Source organism: Portunus trituberculatus, chromosome 17, assembly GCF_017591435.1.
Source record: "Portunus trituberculatus isolate SZX2019 chromosome 17, ASM1759143v1, whole genome shotgun sequence".
NCBI lineage: Eukaryota > Metazoa > Arthropoda > Malacostraca > Decapoda > Portunidae > Portunus > Portunus trituberculatus.
In genome coordinates this window covers 31958909-31979375 of record NC_059271.1, presented here as the reverse complement: position 1 = coordinate 31979375, position 20467 = coordinate 31958909, and the positions used below count along the sequence as shown (strand labels likewise).

The 20467-nt window shown below is 41.7% G+C and overlaps 1 protein-coding gene across 3 annotated transcripts in view; it reads left to right on the top strand.

The window, feature by feature from the left end:
* The window catches only part of LOC123504722 (lactadherin-like), a 177779-nt gene that overhangs the window by 138026 nt on the left and 19286 nt on the right, over positions 1-20467 (top strand). For 2 of the 3 annotated variants that reach the window (XM_045255474.1, XM_045255472.1), the window contains exons 6-7: positions 16425-16565; positions 17368-17552. In XM_045255474.1, coding sequence (XP_045111409.1) covers positions 16425-16565; positions 17368-17552 — 326 coding nt within the window. The remainder of the gene's footprint in view (positions 1-16424; positions 16566-17367; positions 17553-20467) is intronic. The other variant, XM_045255473.1, reaches the window with a different exon arrangement.

Below are 20467 nucleotides of genomic sequence, written 5' to 3'. Positions count from 1 at the left end.
GTAAAGTAAAAGAATTCCCACCTCTTATGTCAGACTATGGAATGAAAAGTGTAGTTGGAATAGCATTAGCCTTCGAAAGTACAGTTATGAGAAATGGCCAATGTATTTCGTAAGCCTCTCCACCCACCCATGGCTGTAAAATGAGGTGATTTATAACTTTATTCCTTCATTTGGCCTTTCCCTAATTTTCTCGTCCCTTGGGAGCTGAGTGGTGGCTTGTACTGTACGTGCAAAGATAAAGAAAAAGAAAAGGAAAGCAAAATAAAACAATGAACCGAAAAGTGTTGATGGTGATGAAATTGAGTTTGGACATGAGAAGCAAAATGAAAACAGCTGCAGGACGGCTTTATTTGTTTATTCAAGAAATACTATACGAGTCAAGGAGGAGGAGGAGGAGGAGGAGGAGGAGGAGAGAGATGGGGAGAAAGAGAAAGAGAAAGAGAAGGTTATTTGTTTAGTTTAATTCATGTGTGTGTAGTAGTAGTAGTAGTAGTAGTAGATGTATAAGTTCATTGATGGTAAACTCCTTCCTTCTTATCATTTTACTGGTGTTGATGATGATGATGACGATGATGATGATGATGATGATGATGATGATGATGATGATGATGATGATGATGAGAGGTGGAAAGAGGAGTTCATCTCTCTGAATTAAAAAACAGTAGAGATGCACATCTGCGGTTTTGTCCATGAGAGACTTTGGCCTCCAGTGTGTGTGTGTGTGTGTGTGTGTGTGTGTGTGTGTGTGTGTGTGTGTGTGTGTGTGTGTGTGTTATGCATCTCAGCCTCGGAAAATCTCTAGACAGAACAAAGAAGAAGAGAAGAGAATCCAGCACACGAACCAGCCAAGTCGAGTCCTGCTGCCTTCCTACAACTCACCAGCATTTGACTCGCACTCCACCTACTAACTTCCTCATGTCCAGACTCCAAACTTAGATTTTTTGCGTTTATTTCCCCGCCATCGCATGTCGTCGTATTTATTGATTCCCGTAGATATGTATTTCTATATTTGTCGGTTCTTCATTCTTATCTCTTTGTTTTATTTTTCCTAGTAACACGTATTGATTCTTAAAGCGCTTTTTATTTACTTCATTATTTGCTAATTCATATTCACGGACATAAATTCATATCGACAGTTCCATATTAGTGATCTCAACTTTTGCCTTATAGTATTTCCAGAGGTTTCTATTCTCTATTAATTTTGCAACTTTTTATCTCGATCTGTGGCTTGGATGAACTCGAACAGCTCACTAATACCTTGACTCACCGCCTCTCGTGGAGCAGATGCCTGTCACCTCAATCGCTATTTATGACTCCCTGGCACTACAAGATACTAAGGTACGTACCTCTGCCACTACAGGTGAGAGGGCATCGTCACTCACTCCGCGACCATGATACGAAAAAAGCGGTCGAGGAAAAGAAAAAAGACAGATTTATATATTAGAGAGAGTGGCTGCCTCAGAGGGGGACGAGATAAGATGGGATTTATCTTTCCTTTAAATTAGGTATATTATGGGAGACATTTATAGACTCGCAACATCATAAACTACGTGACGGTATGAATGAAACTCCTGCGTCACTTATTCATGTGTTTTGTTACGTAACCTCTACAGTAGCCATCTCCCTCCCTCTTCTCCCGTCTCGACCCATCTCCCATCTTTCGCCTCTCCTTCCATGTCTTTTTGTTTGTTTGTTTGTTTGTTTTTGAAGTCCTTACCTTCCTGTAGAATTTCTCCCTCTAAACCTGTCTGTTCTATGAATCTCTAGTATCCATTTTTTTCCGTTTCCTTCCTTTATAGTTCGTAATGAAAGTGTACTTATGTAGAGCATAGCCACCGTACAGAGAACTACTTAACATTGATTGCTGGAAGTTAGCAGTCGTTGCTGGTACTTTCACTCTATGACGAGCTGTGGTTCAGTGAGGCCCATCCATAGCAGTTAGTGAGCATTTCCGACACTGAGCGGCATGACGGGCCTCTCTGCTGCCGGGGATAACCACATAAAGTGCACCCCTTCATCACTGCATTACCAAGATGGAGTGAGCTGAGGCTTGTTTGATTGCTGCCTTTTTTAAATAACAGTGCTTCAGACAAGACTAACCCAACGTAACCACCACCAATCTTGCATAGCGCCCCTATATTCTGTTCTGTCCTATCTTGCTTCATTTTGCCACATTTCATCATATATGAAGATACGTTTTCTTTCAGATGACTAGATATAAGAATAGATTTTGACAAGCAACATGTACATTTTCCTTTGTTTATTTATTCATTTATTTATTCTTATATTTTATCTAATGTGTCTCGCTCTTCTTTGTGACAGCTTTCCATGACCTCTGCTGCTTTCCTAATGGTTTCCAAAGATGAATTACTGCGTAAATATTCAGGAACATTCAACTACATTGTACCTAATTACAATATCTAATGAAATAGGTATTAAATCTGTAACCCCTTTAGTAATGGGACATATTTTTACCTTGAGTTTTGGGTGTGATTAGATCATTTTATTTACATTAGGTACGGTCTATGGAGGTCAGAAGTCTTTACTATTTTAATTCCCACATAAGTTTCTGAAGCTGTATAAAATAACTTAATGATAAACAGAATTAACATGAAAATGCGTCATGGTACTGAAGGAGTTAACTGATATATTACTAGCTTCTTCCCCCTCCTCATTCTCCTCCTCCTCCTCCTCCTCCTCCTCCTCCTCCTCCTCCTCCTCCTCCTCTTCAGTTTCACCGCGGATATGCGCAGAATATAAAAGAATATATGTACAAAACAAATTAACTTTGGCTGTCTATCACATTCTTACACTCACTAAGCTTCAAACTTGATAGCGTCGGGAACTGGTAGCATTTTACAATCACTTTCCCGCAGTTTCAGGTGACTTTTACTACACAGATTACCGCTTCGCTACGCCCACACTGACGAAGAGAGTCCCGCCTTCCTCTCGCACTCTATTGGTTGCTCTTATCGCCACACTGTATCAAGGATCACCAGGCCAGCTTTTGGGTGTTTCTAATGCTTCAAATGTTTCCAGTGTGCATGTCTTTTGAGTGTTTTTTAGTCTAGTTATGGTGTTTCTTGTGGGGAGAGTTGCCGCCTATTCGTGTATTGATGGTTGTTCAAGTGAAGATGATGTTACGCGTGTATTGTTGCGTTAATTGACTGTACGTAGATATTGTTAGGAGTAATGGGAATGAACGTGATGTCTACCGTTTAGTGGCACAATCAGTTACCTTTCCACCCCTCCCCTCTCTCTCTCTCTCTCTCTCTCTCTCTCACACACACACACACACACACACACACACACACACACACACACACACACACACACACACACATACCTCAACTCAGCAATTAAAGAAAATGAGAAAGGGAACACTGTCTTTAACGTCACCTGGAAATCGTGTCTGTGTTAATGAGGCCTCTAATTGGACGCGGCCTTCAGGTAAGAGTGCGGCGGGAGTTGGCCATCACCATGCATGGCTTCTATCGCTTTACGAGTGTATTAGGGAGGAGGGTAAACATCAGGAATGACTTCTTCAGACCTTCACCTGCCTTGTGTATGGACCTGTTAATGAAGATACACATATACACATTCACACACACACACACACACACACACACACACACACACACACACACACACACTCTCTCTCTCTCTCTCTCTCTCTCTCTCTCTCTCTCTCTCTCTCTCTCTCTCTCTCTCTCTCTCTCTCTCTCTCTCTCTCTCTCTCTCTCTCTCTCTCTCTCTCTCTCTCTCTCTCTCTCATCTCTTTTCTTCTCTCTTTTCTCCTTCTCTCTTTTTCCTTTACTATTAACCTTCTTTATACTCTTTTTCTTCATTTCTCCCCCACAAAATCTCTTCACACACACACACACACACACACACACACACACACACACACACACACACACACACACACACACACACACACACACACACACACACACACACACACAGGATATTTTGGAGAAAGAATATTGAGCGACTTAAGACCTTGTTGACAATGTCCCTGAGTCGTAAAGAATGCTAACAAAATAATTGCCTTTATTGGAAGTTGTACAATCTTAACTTTATCAGTCGCTTTATGGAACTTCAAACATGTTGCCTCTACTACTTAATGGATTTACATAGATTAGGAGTGTAACGCAGAATTACAACAACAAAAAAAATATCATAAAGTTTAATGAACAAATTGCACTTAGTGACAATGATTTATTTTCTATATCCTTTAATTTAATGAAGATAAGGATGCGATTTAATTCAAGAGTGTAAAATAATCAAAGGTATAAATAAACAAAGCGGATCGCAAACAAGTACTTCACGATAGACCGTTCAGATTATACATGAGGAAACGGCTGTAAAATTTTTATTACACTTCTAATAAAAAAAATAAAAATATGTGAAGTTTTTTTTAAATGTTAGGCCTACCACTAGATGATAATTGTGGCCACGTTTAAGCTGTTTCACGTTTTCTTTTATTGGGAATGCCATTAAAACTTAATGTATAGACTTTATCTTTAGTGGTGTGTTTGTGGCAATGTTTTGATACCTATCAGTACACATTTGTATTGTTCATGTATAAGTAATAGCCTGTAAATCACCTTCAAAAGTTCAAACCATCTTTTGACCATGTACTCATCTTTTTCCCTGATGCCGTGACGAGACACACAACTTATTCTTAAAGTGACAAGCAAAGACGGTGTGACGACTGTGAGGATACTGATGATCTTAACCCCCACAGAGGGTCAAGGGCGGTGAAGGAGGATGACTAAGGGATCCAGTGGAGGGATAAGGGTGAAGGTTGTCACTGGGATGAAGAAGAGAGAGTCGACAACGAAGAATGTATGGGGAGAAGTATCGGCATGTGAAGCGAGGGACATAAAAGTGAGTGATGGGAGGGACATAAAGCGTGGAGTGTTTGTTTACCTATGGTCTGCTAGAGGTATCCCTGAACCCCGGCGATGGGTCCGCAGCCTGTACTATATAGCGAGACTTTCCACCGCCACCAGACACAACCTGTCCTCGTCCCTATTTTTTTCTTTCTTTTTTTTTTTTTTTTTTTTTTTGTGTGTGTAAGAGGGAGAACCAGCCAAGGGCAACAAAAATTGTGATTGAAAATTGCTACATAGGTTCTCACAGAATGGTAGTGGTTATGAGAAATTGTAACAAAATATACACAGATGTACACATGAATGCTCACAAAAAATATAATACTAAAGACAAATAGATAAATAAGTTTTTGAATCCCACGGTTATCCAACTTAATTTTCGTCTGACTCTTATTTTATTATTATTTTTTTTTTTTTTTTTTTTTCAAAGTAGAAAAAAGAAACTTAGGCTACACGTGGATATTTTTTCCCCTAAAGATGACTGTTACATTCTTCTTGAGTTGGATGGATAGATGACTTGGCAGGCGGTGGGGAGCGTTGGGAGCGTCATCCGGGCGACATGGGTGGTGGGATGATTACACCGCTCTAGTAATCAGACAGGGAGGTGAATGTGACTCTGCGTCTTTTGCATCAGTGCGCCAGACGCCAGACGCCACGCGATCACTCCCATCGTCCTCTGTACTCGTATTAGGGGAGAGATCTCTTCCATGATATCACATTGTGAATAGCTGACCTGTAGTTCTTCGAGTGTGGTGACGAGTCTCCTCCTGTCACGCGAGAGACAAGGAAGGAAGTTAATGGCTGTCTTTTGTTTCATTGCTTGTTAAGCATTCAGCAGATACTACGTGTGTGTCGTGTGTTCACGACTTAACTTGCCGCAGCTTAACATGTCCACAGATAAAAGGAAAAATCATTTAATATTTCCCTATGTTTGGGTTTATAATCATTCATGTAAGAACCTGAGACAGGATGCAGTTATCCTTGAGGTATGAGACACACAGTACTCACGAGGTAACTGCTTGCCTATTAACGTGCGGCTCTTAAAGTGTATAGAAAAATCTTATGTTTACATTATTTTCTCGTTTTTTTGTATTTTATTTATGTTTATTGTATCTATCATTATATTTTACATGATTGGCATGTGGAAACCGTAAAGTAGGCAGTTGTGGGTACACGAGCTGGCAGGTTATGTGTATAAATTAGTAATCCTAAAGAGCTTTCTTCTCCTGGAAGGCTGCCGTTCAAGGCCAAATGTGTTTACGAGGAGAGAGAACAACAGGAAAAATTATCCATGAATATCCAGATAATTTCCATATATTGAGTCGATAGGACTTAAGCAATCCTAGATAAATTCATTATACTATTGGTCATTATGGGATATTTTTAACGAAAATCGAAGGAAAATTGACGTATTTTCCGAGAGGGTCAAAAATAAAAAAAAAATCTATCATTGAGTGACTTAACAAAGGCGAGCATTAGCTTAACCCTAAGATCGCTATCACCGTAATTACCATAAGAAGTATAGGTGACTTATGCCTTTTTTTATGTAAGAGGGGAAGACTGGCCAAGAGCAAAAAAAAAAAAAAAAAAAGTCCACTCAGTCACCAGTTCTTAAAGTGCCGAAAGAATTAGTCAGACGACACTTTATATTTCGTCCTTGGCCGGCATTAACGGGGCCTCACACAAACACACACACACACACACACACACACACACACACACACACACACACACACACACACACACACACACACAGAGGACCGGGGTTCGATTCCCCGGCAGGGTGGAGATATTTGGGTGTGTCTCCTTTCACGTGTAGCCCCTGTTCACCTAGCAGTGAGTAGGTACGGGATGTAAATCGAGGAGTTGTGACCTTGTTGTCCCGGTGTGTGGTGTGTGCCTGGTCTCAGACCTATCCGAAGATCGGAAATAATGAGCTCTGAGCTCGTTCCGTAGAGTAACGTCTGGCTGTCTCGTCAGAGACTGCAGCAGATCAAACAGTGAAACACACACACACACACACACACACACACACACACACACACACACCGGCCCTCTCGATTCACAATCGAGAGGGCCGGGTTCGAGTCCCGGGACGGCGAGGCAAATGGGCAAGCCTCTTAATGTGTGGCCTCTGTTCACCTAGCAGTAAATAGGTACGGGATGTAACTCGAAGGATTGTGGCCTTGCTTTCCCGGTGTGTGGAGTGTGTTGTGGTCTCAGTCCTACCCGAAGATCGGTCTATGAGCTCTGAGCTCGCTCCGTAATGGGAAGACTGGCTGGGTGACCAGCAGGCGACCGAGGTAAAAGGTGAGGTGAATCACACACACACACACACACACACACACACACACACACACACACACACACACAACGGATAACACTTCCTTCTTCCTTCCATCTTTATGCTATGTCTGCCCGGGATGCTTTAAAACTGAGTGCCAAAACATGAACAGATGTGACCCAAAGTACGTGAGTGTCCTATTGCCTAACAAGTGGTGGCATTAGAACCGCTAGTGGACGGCGCCAATTTGTTGCTTTGCCGCACTCTCATCAATCAGTCAGTTATTCAATACACTAGAAGAGACGTGGACGTGCTATAGTGCTTAGCTAAGGGATGATGTACGAAGCGTGTAAGAAGAGTAAGAAGTACTAAATATCACCAAAAATTTGCCTATCAAGCCACTCATGCACTCGTCTCGTAAGGTGAGGAGACCATCATGACCATCTGTGGTGCTGAGGACGAGATAGTACATCATCTGAGCCTGAGTCAATCGGCGATATTTACAAGACATTTAGTGAACCTTTACTGCCACTTTCTCTCAGTATTATCGCCATAATATTCTTTCTTTACAGTGGCTGAAGCATTGGCTCACTATGTTATTATCCCATTCATTGGCCTCACTCTTACAGCGCTCAATAAACCTTCTGTAATTGTGAGTTTGGTGAGACTCCAGACACTGCCTTGAGGTTAGAAAGAAGCTTATGCCTGAATTTGTGGCTTACGACTCTCTTGACACTACATGCTGGATGAGTGCTCCGTCCCACAATGCTGCTGGATCTGTTGTAGCTCATCAGCACAAAAGTACTCGTATATCTCCATAAAGTTGTCATCTATTACTGTATCAACTATCATCCTTCTGTTATTATCATTATCTCGATTCAGTGACATCTTTCATCATGTTCTTTGTAGGTGTAGAGTTTCTTGGTATTCTGATGATTGTGTATGAGATGAAAAGAAAACGTAACAGTAACTTTAATCATTATAACCTCGAGTATCGTGACGCAACAACAACCTGATAAATAAGTCTTATCTTCACGTACAGTCTTATCTTCACGCACATGATACACTTCAGGATCAATGCGGCAGCCATTCTCTGAAATCCTAAGATTGGTGTCCTTCTCTGCCTCATCCTCCCTTGATCCCCACAAGATCACAGGCATCGGGGTACCACTTTGAGGGCGCTAGGTGGCCCTCACCCTCACTAAATGCTTCAAGGAGCATCACACTCTACGCTCGTCATCAGCAAGCTATTCATCACTGCCACGGAGACACAAGTGACAGCCTGGGAAGGGGGAATGGAGAACAGGAAGAGGAGGGAAGGGAGGGCGGGCAGGGGGGGTTACTGGAGGGCGGGAAGGAAGGGAGGGCGGTTGGGCTGCGTCACTACTAGGGCTATCGCCGCAGTTCATGTTACTTCTACAATAACATCCCATTGCTGGGCCAGTTGTTGTTCATTTCTGTATAGCGCTCTCGTCACCAGTGTTCATGTGCAGTTGTGAGGAAACACCTTGTATTCTAATGGCGCTGGCAGCTACAAAAGAGAATATAGTGTGTCTGTTACGTCCTCATCTCAAAACTAATTTTTGAGGACAGTTTTCATTAACATAGAACCTCAGTTAACGTAATCTACCCTTCGCAGATCTATATTTGTCTTCATCACCCTATTCTCTTCGTGAATTTGTTAGCGTACTTTTTTTTCATGAATAGAAGAGCAAAGTCATCCTGTACTGCTTCTTACGGAGCTGTAACTGCGTATCAGTGTGTATACTTACTCGTACATCTAATACAATACATTGTAACTCCCTTGTCTCTGTGATGTTCGCTTGGTCACGTAGCGTCCCTGCCTCTAGTGAGAAGTTCCTCAATTATTTCGTTGACGGATCACTAGTTTGCCCTTATGAGGACAAGAGAGAGAGAGAGAGAGAGAGAGAGCTGGGGTGGGAGTGCTATAAAGGGTGTCCCGTTAATTTTTGTGGTGAGGTGTTTCGCATGATCTTAATCCTCCTATAAGTGTAATGTACATACCAGTGATGCATTATTGGAAGAGGATCTGTTTAGCAGGTGACGAGAACTACTTTGATTATACTTAGATATATGTTATAAAACTTACCTAAATTCCAATATGTTTGAAGCTTCGTTCAAGGCTTCACATGTTGGTTCAAATGTACAGCGAGGTCTTGCTGCGCTGAGCTTAGACGTTCTCTTTTTGAAGTCGCTGATAAAGGAATCTATGTGTGTCTATGATTTCCTTAACATTGCTACAATAAGACGTATCAGTGTACGTATGTTAGTATGTATGTATACGTGTATGTAGTTTGTATGTATTGCCCCAACTCCTCCATGACTGTCTCGTGTCAAGCTGTGAATATGATAGCAACTTTCCGTTGTATGGAAGCTGTGGAGCTGCAGAAACTGCCAACGGAGTTTTAATACAAAACAGAACAAGAATTACGGTTTGATATGAGAGAATGATATGGTCGATACATGTGAATCACCGCAAATTCAATTCAAATCCAGATATTGATTTTTTTTTTTTTTTTTTTCGTAGCTGAGGTTTGTGGGTAGCGGCATATTAGGATTTCATGGCATGGTCAGTAGATGAGAGAGGTGAAAGAGAAGAAAACGGAGATCAGGAGAGAGGGGAATGTGTGTGTGTGTGTGTGTGTGTGTGTGTGTTGGCGGGGGGGACGGGGATGGGCATGGGGTAGGGAGAATGACATCGGATCTGTGGGTGACGGGCGAGTATTATCGGGAAAGAGGCCTGGCTGGACAGTGTTGTGAGCCGGGATAAGGGTCTCTTCAGTGAAGCGACCGTAGTGAAGGTCAGGGAGGCAGGCAGAGAGGGGGGAGCGTGGGTGGTGTGATGGTGGGTCCTGGGATTGAAACGCTGACCAACATTATAGGAACAAGACTCTGGTAACCTTACATTCTCCTCCCTCCACATAAACCAGTGTCGCTGCCGCCATCCTATCATTCCTCGTTTTTAATCACAATATGTAACTTTTGACCTATAATTTATTTGGTGTAGGGGACTGTGTTCGCCAAGCCCCTTTCCTTATACCTTTCGCTCTTCTTTCATTATTGTTTTGTGCCCGCGTCATGATTATTCGTCATGGAATTTTATAGTCTATGATTACATCTGATAAGGTCGTGAAAAGTACAGGAGACGGTGGGGGAAGGTGCAGACGATGAACATGTTGCCAGTGAGTAACGATAAGCTGATTGACAGGTCTAGTATCGCTGGCTGTTAGATATCATGAACAACCTTAACACTTTCTAATATGACCACATTCTTGACCGCTGAACACTGCCATTATCGATGTGCTTCGGGACGTTCCTCTCTCATCCTATGGTCGCTCAGGGCTAACTGGGCACTGAAATAGCAAAGATACATTCCTTTTTATGTATAGTGTGAACGTTTATTAAATCGTCTCGTGGGTGTGATGCGACCAAAGCGACAACATAAGGTACACACAGGGTACACACAGGGCGCACGCGCACACACACACACACACACACACACACACACACACACACACACACACACACACACACACATGAACATACTCTCCTTTAGGCATTCTTTGTAGCAAAAAGAATGTGTTGCTTTTTTGGTGGCTGAGTGTGTGTGTGTGTGTGTGTGTGTGTGTGTGTGTGTGTGTGTGTGTGTCTCTCTCTCTCTCTCTCTCTCTCTCTCTCTCTCTCTCTCTCTCTCTCCACACCACCGTACTCATATCATCATAATTCACAGAAAATGATGGTTTGAGAGAAAGAAAACACACATTAGTCAACTGAGTAAATAACCACACAGACACACACACTTTGTTGTGAGAAAAATTGCACGCACTCACACACACACACACACACACACACACACACACACACACACACACACACACACACACACACACAGAGGTAGATCTAAACGGTTACATTGGTGACAAATTATATGTGCAGCATCAGCGATCAGTGTTCCTTTGCTCTAAGACAGTAATTAAATTCTCATGTACTTTTGCCTATAGTGAAACCTTCCCTCAAGGATGTCGTGTGTGTGTGTGTGTGTGTGTGTGTGTGTGTGTGTGTGTGTGTGTGCGGGCGCTCGGATCTTAGTCCCTCTAATATTAATGACTTCGAGCTTTAGGAATTTGTATACTTCCATTGTCCTTCGTCGCTCCATCCTCTCATTGAATTTATGACACTAATTCCTTCACATTGAATTTATGTCACTAAATTCCTTTACCTTCCGTCCTTTGGGATACACTCCGCGAAACTATTTACTGTGTCAGAACAAGTTATGATGCAGCCGTGCCGAGGTTCAGAAATCGCCTTTTGGAGGTGATGTTGCTGCAGGTGAAGGACCGGACAGTAGTGAGAGAGAGAGAGAGAGAGAGAGAGAGAGAGAGAGAGAGAGAGAGAGAGAGAGAGAGAGAGAGAGAGAGAGAGAGAGAGACAAAAGCATTCATAAATGAACACAAAGGAAGATTTTTTCTAACTAATATAGAGTGAGAAAGAAAGTGTGTGTGTGTGTGTGTGTGTGTGTGTGTGTGTGTGTGTGTGTGTGTGTGTGTGTGTGTGTGTTTATGTGAAATATTTATAGTACGTAATATATTTTTGGAAAAGGTACTATACATGGACTCGGTTATCATAATACCACATACATGTATTTAAAGAAAATAAATATTACACGTCGACGCTCTCAGTCATCCTTATTCAAAAAGTTGCGGTGAATTATTCTTTTTTTTTTTTCCTATTTTGGTGTGGTTGATTTTTATGTTTTATGCCTTTCCCAACAATCTCTATCCAATTTACTCCCCGCTGGTTCTTATTCAAACATGTTTTACGAATATACATAAAAATTGCTTCAGAGTTGCCCAGACAACAGTGACCCATCAGCGCAGAGTATCTTAATTTGAACAGCCGTGTACTGACAAGAAAATTAATACTCAGCGTCACAGGAGACATGGATGGATTCAAAGTACTTCAAGTGTTGTGTGAGTCTAGTAATCAAACCAGTGATGGAGAATTAGATAGTAAAATAGATGCTTAATTCCTTCAATACTGAGACACGTTTATACCTTGAGATTTGTGTACGATTAAACCATTCTATTGACATTAGGAAGGGTCTATGGAGATCAGAAGATTAATGGCCAGATAGCAAAACAAATGCTTAGTCCCTTCAATACTGGGACACATTTTTACCTTGAGATTTGTGTACGGTTAAACCTTTCTATTGACATTAGGAAGGATCTACGGAGATCAGAAGATTAATGGCAAGAGTCTTCACCCTTTTAATCCCCCATATAAGTTTCTAAAGCTGTATAAAATCACCAAATAGTAAGCAGAAAGAATATACTAACGCGTTATGATACTGAAAGGATTAATAAGAATGGAGTTTTCATGAAGCAATAGCGTGCACCTTACCTGACACGCACTTTAGAAATACAAGCAGGCTGGAGAAATGACGAGAGATTTCAACTCCGTGAAGGAATTATCGATGAGCCACGTGAGGGCGGAAATCTTAGCCAGGTTTTTCGCAATACTGCGTAAAATGTCTTTGGGTTTTCTTTGTGAGGTGTTCAGCTGGAGGATAAACTTTTTGTACGGATGTAAAAGAACATGTCTGCAGTATGGCCTTCCAACAATAGGTATTCATGTATGCTTGATGAAGCGAGGGTTATCACCACAACAAACGGCGCGGCGCCTTATACCTGCACCGACTACCTTGAGAGGGAACATTAAAACTTTACTACCATCTAGACATTTCTAGGTATTCTCACTATCCTGCTGAAATACGATTCGTGAGGCAGTAAATCCTTATCACAATTTAAAACTTTCGCTTCAGCTGCCTTTCGTAACACCAAAGGATAGTGTCGTAAACGTATGAGAAGATCGTTTGGTTTACAATCACCTGGTAGCGCAAAAGAAATTCAATTAAGGCTTGGAGTAACTGAGCTACACCCACGTTATTAACGCAGGAATAATTAAAAAACACCACATAAATCAGTAATCGTAATCATAAGTCGAACCGAACCTAACCATGGCCCTGAAAAAATGTAAACCTTTAATAAGAAAGTGCGAGTGAAACATTTCGAGACGCACGAAGGAGAACAGGAAAAAGTGTATGGAGTGTGGTGTTCCTTGGGGTTAACTTGTTGCCTTGACCCCGCCTCCACCTTTCCCCTATCTCCCCTATCCTTCTCTGCTCAGGCTTAATCTCTCTCTCTCTCTCTCTCTCTCTCTCTCTCTCTCTCTCTCTCTCAAAACACCAAAAACTCACAAGTATCAATAGGAAATATGCGTTTGTTTATGTGGAAGTGCCGTTCTTCAAGTTCGCGCCAGGTGATTTGCTGCGGCTTGGTTACGTAATCTTCACAGAGATAGCTAAGTGTCAAGGCAAGCAGCTCCAGGTACTTGTATGTCTGCACAGTATACCACACTCGTATAGCTTACTGAATTTTTAATGGGAATGTATGGACTATTGAAGAGAGAGAGAGAGAGAGAGAGAGAGAGAGAGAGAGAGAGAGAGAGAGAGAGAGAGAATGAATGTGTCTATATATTGTGTGAGTGAGTAAGTGAATGAATGAAAGTAACTGAGTGAATGAGTGCTATAGTCTACGTATGTGTAATTTAATGCCTTGAACGATTTTACTGTTTATTTTATTCTTTATTATTTATCTTCGTGTTCTCGCGCTTTTTATTGGACTGGGAATAAGAAAAATTTAGTTTCGTATATTTCAAATTAGTTTAGGATATTTTCATAGTGTTGCCTAATATGTCACTTGTGGTCAATAAACTATCTGAATCTGAAATCTGTATGTGTGTGTTCAAATAGATTACTTGTTTCAACGTTTGCAAATTTGTACGTACATAGCATCGACAAGGCCCGAAGGAGCGAGACAGTGTGGCAGACTCACTACATTCAGTACACTGTAACAGAAAACTCTTAAAAGGAAAGAAAAAAGGAGTAATACATAGACTTTACATGAGTTTCAAGTCAGTTATTTTTATCGGAGTGCAATTTTCGTTTTGTCCAGACCAGTCCAATCACACGTAGGTAGCAATAGGAGGCTTGTTCTACCTGCCCATCAATAGACTTTCATCGGGATTGCTTTGAAATTGCTGTCTGAACATGAATACCTATTTCTGTTTTCACGCTTTGTCTGCGATAGCGTGTGATTTGTTTTTTGTTCTATAACTTTTTGCTTGTATTTGAGATAAAGAGGCTGGGACACGAGGAATGACAGACTTGTGTAAGTGGGGTACACGTGTTGTCTTGCTTTGGCTACCACTTACTCTTGTTACTGTCTATGTGGAACATTTCGCCTGTGGATCTTGTTAGGATCCAAAGTTTGTCCAACTAGATTTTATTTCTTGTTCATTTATTAGGATGTAGTTATAGATTCCTAACAAGACCCACTGGTAAAATGTCCTGCCCTACTTACACAAGGCTGCCATTCCTCTCGTTCCCGTCTCTTGGTCCCAAATACAAATAAAAAGCAAAATAACAAAGGAAAAAAAACACGCAATCGGAGACAACGTGTGAAAACAACAATCTGGAGGAAAGACCGGCAAAATGTCTTGCCCTACTTACACAAGGCTCTCATTCCTCTCGTCCCCGCCTCTTGATCCCAAATACAAACATAAAGCAAAAGAACAAAGGAAAAAAATACACACTATCGGAGACAACATGTGAAAACAACAATCTCGAGGAAAGACCATTGCTATCTGCGTGTGATTAGACTGGTATGGGCAGCATTGATCCCTTCCTCATCAACTGAATTACAACCACTGTGTGTTGTGTTCTTATGTGCACGCTGTGACTTGTGCTTTCTCAACGACATTCTGCAATCGATTGTCATTTTAAAGCTCGCATTTCATATCTAATTCTTTGCTATTTACTGATGATAACCAATGGATCTAACTATTGCTGGAGTGATGCGAAGTTTACAGATCTACCATTCATCAAGTAAAGAAAGTTCTCCTAACTCCACATAGTTGCATTCTGTACCCAGTGTTTTGGCAGTATGCAGACAACATCCATCTTTATACGATTAGTTTGTACTGTATACATGCAAAGAAGACATATAATGCCATCGCAAATAGTAGTAGATATGACGCGCGTCTGGGAACTCAGCAGCGATGGGGTGCTTGGTTACAAATTGCGAGATATTTACGAGTATTTGTTGATTGAGATAAGAAAATTATAATGAAATAAAAAATAATATAAGTTAGGGCCGCCTTGGTACAGTGGAACCATGCTTGCTTTGGAATCCGAGGGGGTCTCCAAGCGCACGGGTTCGAATCCTATCCACGGTCCGAATGTAGGTTGGGCTTCCTCACTCGAGGCAAGCAACGGTTTCCTAGTGGGTAGGCTTTGAGATAGAAGGTACCCCTAAAAGTATCCTCTTTAGCCCATAAATTCCCGCGAAAAGCCCACATGGTATAAATAAAAAGAAGTGCATAGTAGGGGTGACTTCGTTAAATAAAGCTTCAACAACATACGCAAAACAACTGACCTGCCTCTCTGTCAGTACTTGAATTCGTTCGGAGCAACTGTTTACTTCTGCTGTAAATGAAAGTGGTTCTCATCTTATTCTTATTGAGACGGATGTGGAAAGAATGGTATCATAAGATTTGATCACGTGGTATCTGCCCTGGCACATTTCTTGCTACTTACAGAGAGAGAGAGAGAGAGAGAATGTATTAGTTAATGAAAACGGACGGAATGAATTGTAGTGTAAAGAATGAAACACACACACACACACACACACACACACACACACACCCGGTAGCTCAGTGGTTAGAGCACTGGCTTCACAAGCCAGAGGACCAGGGTTCGATTCCCCGGCCGGGTGGAGATATTTGGGTGTGTCTCCTTTCACGTGTAGCCCCTGTTCACCTAGCAGTGAGTAGGTATGGGACGTAAATCGAGGAGTTGTGACCTTGTTGTCCCGGTGTGTGGTGTGTGCCTGATCTCAGGCCTATCCGAAGATCGGAAATAATGAGCTCTGAGCTCGTTCCGTAGGGTAACGTCTGGCTGGCTCGTCAGAGACTGCAGCAGATCAAACAGTGAAACAGTGAAACACACACACACACACACACACACACACACACACTGGGTGAAAAACTAAAGACAAAGTATCCAACTCTCTCTCTCTCTCTCTCTCTCTCTCTCTCTCTCTCTCTCTCTGTTGTTGCACCACCATAATGTTAACTAAGCGTGTTTTGTTTTCATGCCACAGAATGCAAGACGGTGATCAGTGAGGGCGTGGACGTACAGCTCACCGCCAGCTCCCACAAGCCTTGGCGCCGCAGCAAATCGTGCCAGCCCAAGGACGCGGCGCTTAACTCCCATCGCGCTTGGTGTGCCCGCAGGAAGGACGGTAAGCTCTCTGCGGGGACGTCATCATGAATCTAGCACGTGATTGTAAAGACTGTGGGTGAATTACACACACACACACACACACACACACACACACACACACACACACACACACACACACACAAAACAAAGGAAGAAAAACTCATCTGAATATCAAAGGAATAACAGTGATGCATAAGAATTGTTCGTATCGATTGTGGATGTCTCAGACTGTTAACAACCCCAAACGATTCACAAAAGACGTGGAGCAGAAACTAAGAGATATCTGGGTAATGAAGTGATGTGGAAATATAACAAGCATAATTTTATAGGATTGAGGAGTACCTACGTAGCTAAACTTAATGAAAATGATCGTGTATATGTTTATAAAAAAAAAAAAATCTTATGGGAAATGATAAGATATGAGTTATCATTGGTAGACATAATCAAATAAAAAGAGAGGAGTATTATTGTATTAAATGTAATGATGGATTAATAGCCGGTGAATATCATGCTTTTATTTATTTATTTATTTATTTATTTTTTTTTTTTTTTGCAATGCCAGTCAAGTTATTGTTCAGCTGAAAAATAAATATAAACCGGGGTATTATAGATTACAGCCAAGTCATCTCATATTTCTAATGCTGATGCACAGTAGAAATGTAGGATTATTAACAAACATAGCGGAATTTATTAGTGTGTTACGAAATGTTTAGGTAATACAACATAAATTTAAGTATATTGATCAGGAGTTGTGCTTTATACTTTATAAAATCTGAGTAATAAATATATTTTGTTTCTTACATTTTTTTTCTTTCTTATAGAGCACCAGTGGCTTCAGTGGGACCTGGGACCGCCACACCTGGTGACCGGAGTTGTGACGCGAGGCCGAGGGGACACTGGCCGCAAACACTGGGTCAAGGCCTACACACTCACCTATTCCAACGACTCCAAGGTGTGGTTCACCTACAAAGACGGCAACCACCTCGATACTAAGGTGAGCGACAAGGTGAGCCAGGTGGAGCGTCTCGTACTGATGGTAGGAACTGTGGTGGCACCTTGTACTGCTCTTGTGATGGAGGGAGCGTGGCTTGGTAGTGCAATGACAGTGTATGTAAGCCTATTGTGCCAGTCAAACTTCATGTATGTATCTGTGGAGCTGTGCTATCTCCTCCTGGTGGAAGGAGTGTGGCTTTGTGCGCCAATAATAGAAACTTGTTCTGCTTGCTGGTAGAGGAATATTGCCGTCTGATGCCGCTGTGTCTGGATATACTGGTTGAAGTAGCTGCTCTCTTGCGGTTAAAGAGAATACGAGTAAACCCTCTTTGAACTAGTAAATTATGCGTATTGAAGGAGTTGGCTGTGTGCAGATCTTCAGCGTTTGTGATTATAGTACCAGTTGAGATATTTGGCTGATCTTAAACGGGTGATAGGATTTTAATCTTTTTCCTTGAGAACCAAGAATAGCTATCCAAGGTTACCTGTGCAAGGTGTGTGGCTTTGTCTGTGTGTAAGATAACTATTTGCCAGCCGAGTGTTGTTTTCCAGCATCTCACCACTGCCACCCCACCTCACCTGTCATCTCTACTCTATTTCATCTCTCTTTCGTGATTTATAGAGCGCCGTCAATTTGAAGAGAGATGCCAAACTACACAAATACACACACACACACACACACACACACACACACACACACACACACACACACACACACACACACACACACACAACACAAACACACTATTCAAATAATTCTGGTAATTACAGGCAAGGAAAAGCCGCCAGTCCTGTGGTGACGTCACACATCCGCCTTACAAATTTCAGGTTACTTTTATTCTTATCTGTGCGTGTGTTTCCCGCTTCTTCGTCTTTATTTTTCTTGCGTTTGTCTATTTCTTTTTCCTTTCTTTTTCTTCGATAAACAATTCTGTGGTCCAAGAATATAAATATTGTTATAGGAGAACACATTTGATAACAGTATTAATAGTTGTATTAGTAATGATGGTAATTGATACTATCAGCTAAATGTAGTAGTAATGATAGTAGTAGTAGCAAAAGTAGTAGTGATATTCCGCCACTAAATTACCAAACGCCAAGACAGCAATAACACTTGCGCACAAACATTTGAGGAACAAGTTTATTCAGTCAATTTGTTAAAGCCGCCACAACGTCAAAATAAAAAATAAACAAATGAAAAAAAACGAAGGACGCGTACAGTACGGTATGATGCTTTGTTGATGAGCAAACAAAGGCACTTGTAAGGAGATGTGCAACAAAACCATCACGATAGCTGACTGAAATGTAACCTTGTTTGTGCACGTGCTGCGTCACACTTTCGTGCCTGGCTCAAGGATCGATCGAAAACAAGGCCGTTTTTCGCCGATATTTTGCTCGCGTGAACCAGCACCAGGAACAGCTGAGAATAGCATGAGGCATAAGCTGGAGAGCACAACACCATCGTGGATTTAAGGAATGGACAGCGAAGACGTCCTGCCCACCATAAGAAGAAAATAACTGACTGGGGCGAGTCATCTCTATGTAAAACCTCGCGGTAGTTGGACAGATAAACTCCGGAAAGGGTAGCGCAGGGACGGGAAAGGGCCCTAAAGCAGAGACCTAACTGGATGGGGGAAGAAAAATTAGAGAGTGTGCTGAATGGAACAAGAATAGGCGAACTCCGGGAAAAGAGGGAGTTTATGGTGTAGCAATTGTTGTCAGTTATGAGATAATAATTTAGGCACCGCATAATAAAGGTAGGAAAGGTGGATCGCGGATGAGAGAGAGAGAGAGAGAGAGAGAGAGAGAGAGAGAGAGAGAGAGAGAGAGAGAGAGAGAGAGAGAGAGAGAGCATTTGTGACGATTTTTTTTTTTTTTTTTTTCGTGGAGTGCTTTCTTGTTACTGTTGGATAAACATGAGAAGTCCAGTGTCTTCCATCGCCTGAAATCCCTTGGTAGCCTCGCGTCACATCAGCCTTCAAACTGTGGGTGATTTCATTCAGGACGACACGACGATATCACCGGTGCTTCACGAGGGAAAGGAGAGATAAATGGACCGTAAAGATAAGTTTTAATTCTCGTGGCGTGATAGGCGGCCTCCTCTCTGTTCTGTATTCGTTTATCTCTTTACGGGACCACTTCGCCCTGGAAACGCGTCCTTTGGTCCAGTAACACAGCAATGACCGCCGATGAAACAGGAATAAAAAGTAAAAAGAGAAATTTCATAGCTATAGGTTAACCCTCCGCCAAAAAATCTTTCAAATCTCAACCTACCTATAGATGAGAAATGTTATCTAACCGGCAGAAAGGATTATTCATATATACACCAATAACAACTTCAATGACTGCTAAACATTCTTGTAACATTTTTACTGGTGTGCATTTCCAAATATTTGAATGTTCTTTTGCAAATATCATTCATTTATGCTTCCAGCTGTGCTAGACATGATACTGCAGAGTGTGTAAAGCACCGTGCAGCGACTGAATAATGAAGGGTGTGTGCCGCGAATAAAAAGCTAACTCAGTGTGTTAGTTTATGGTAGACGCTTGTTACTTCACATAAATTGTACCTGTCTTCATCCTCTTAAGAAAAGATTATGGTCATTTACTAATACTCGATAATAATGGAAGAATATGCATAATTTTATGACGACAATAATAAGTATTAAAAGAATGCTCGGAACAATGAAGCCGCAACTGAACCGGTGATCCTCAAAGTGTGGAAGTCAAACCTGCTCTGTGTGGCAGGATTCTCATTGCTAAGTCACCACGTCTCGCAAATAGTAAGTAGAATAATATGTGAATTGCAACAATGTTTGATGTTGATAATACGTATAACGCCACGTACACGCTGGTCATTCGTATGCTTTAAAACACCTACGTACAGCATTCCATCTTTACATATATGTGATGGAATATATACACCAT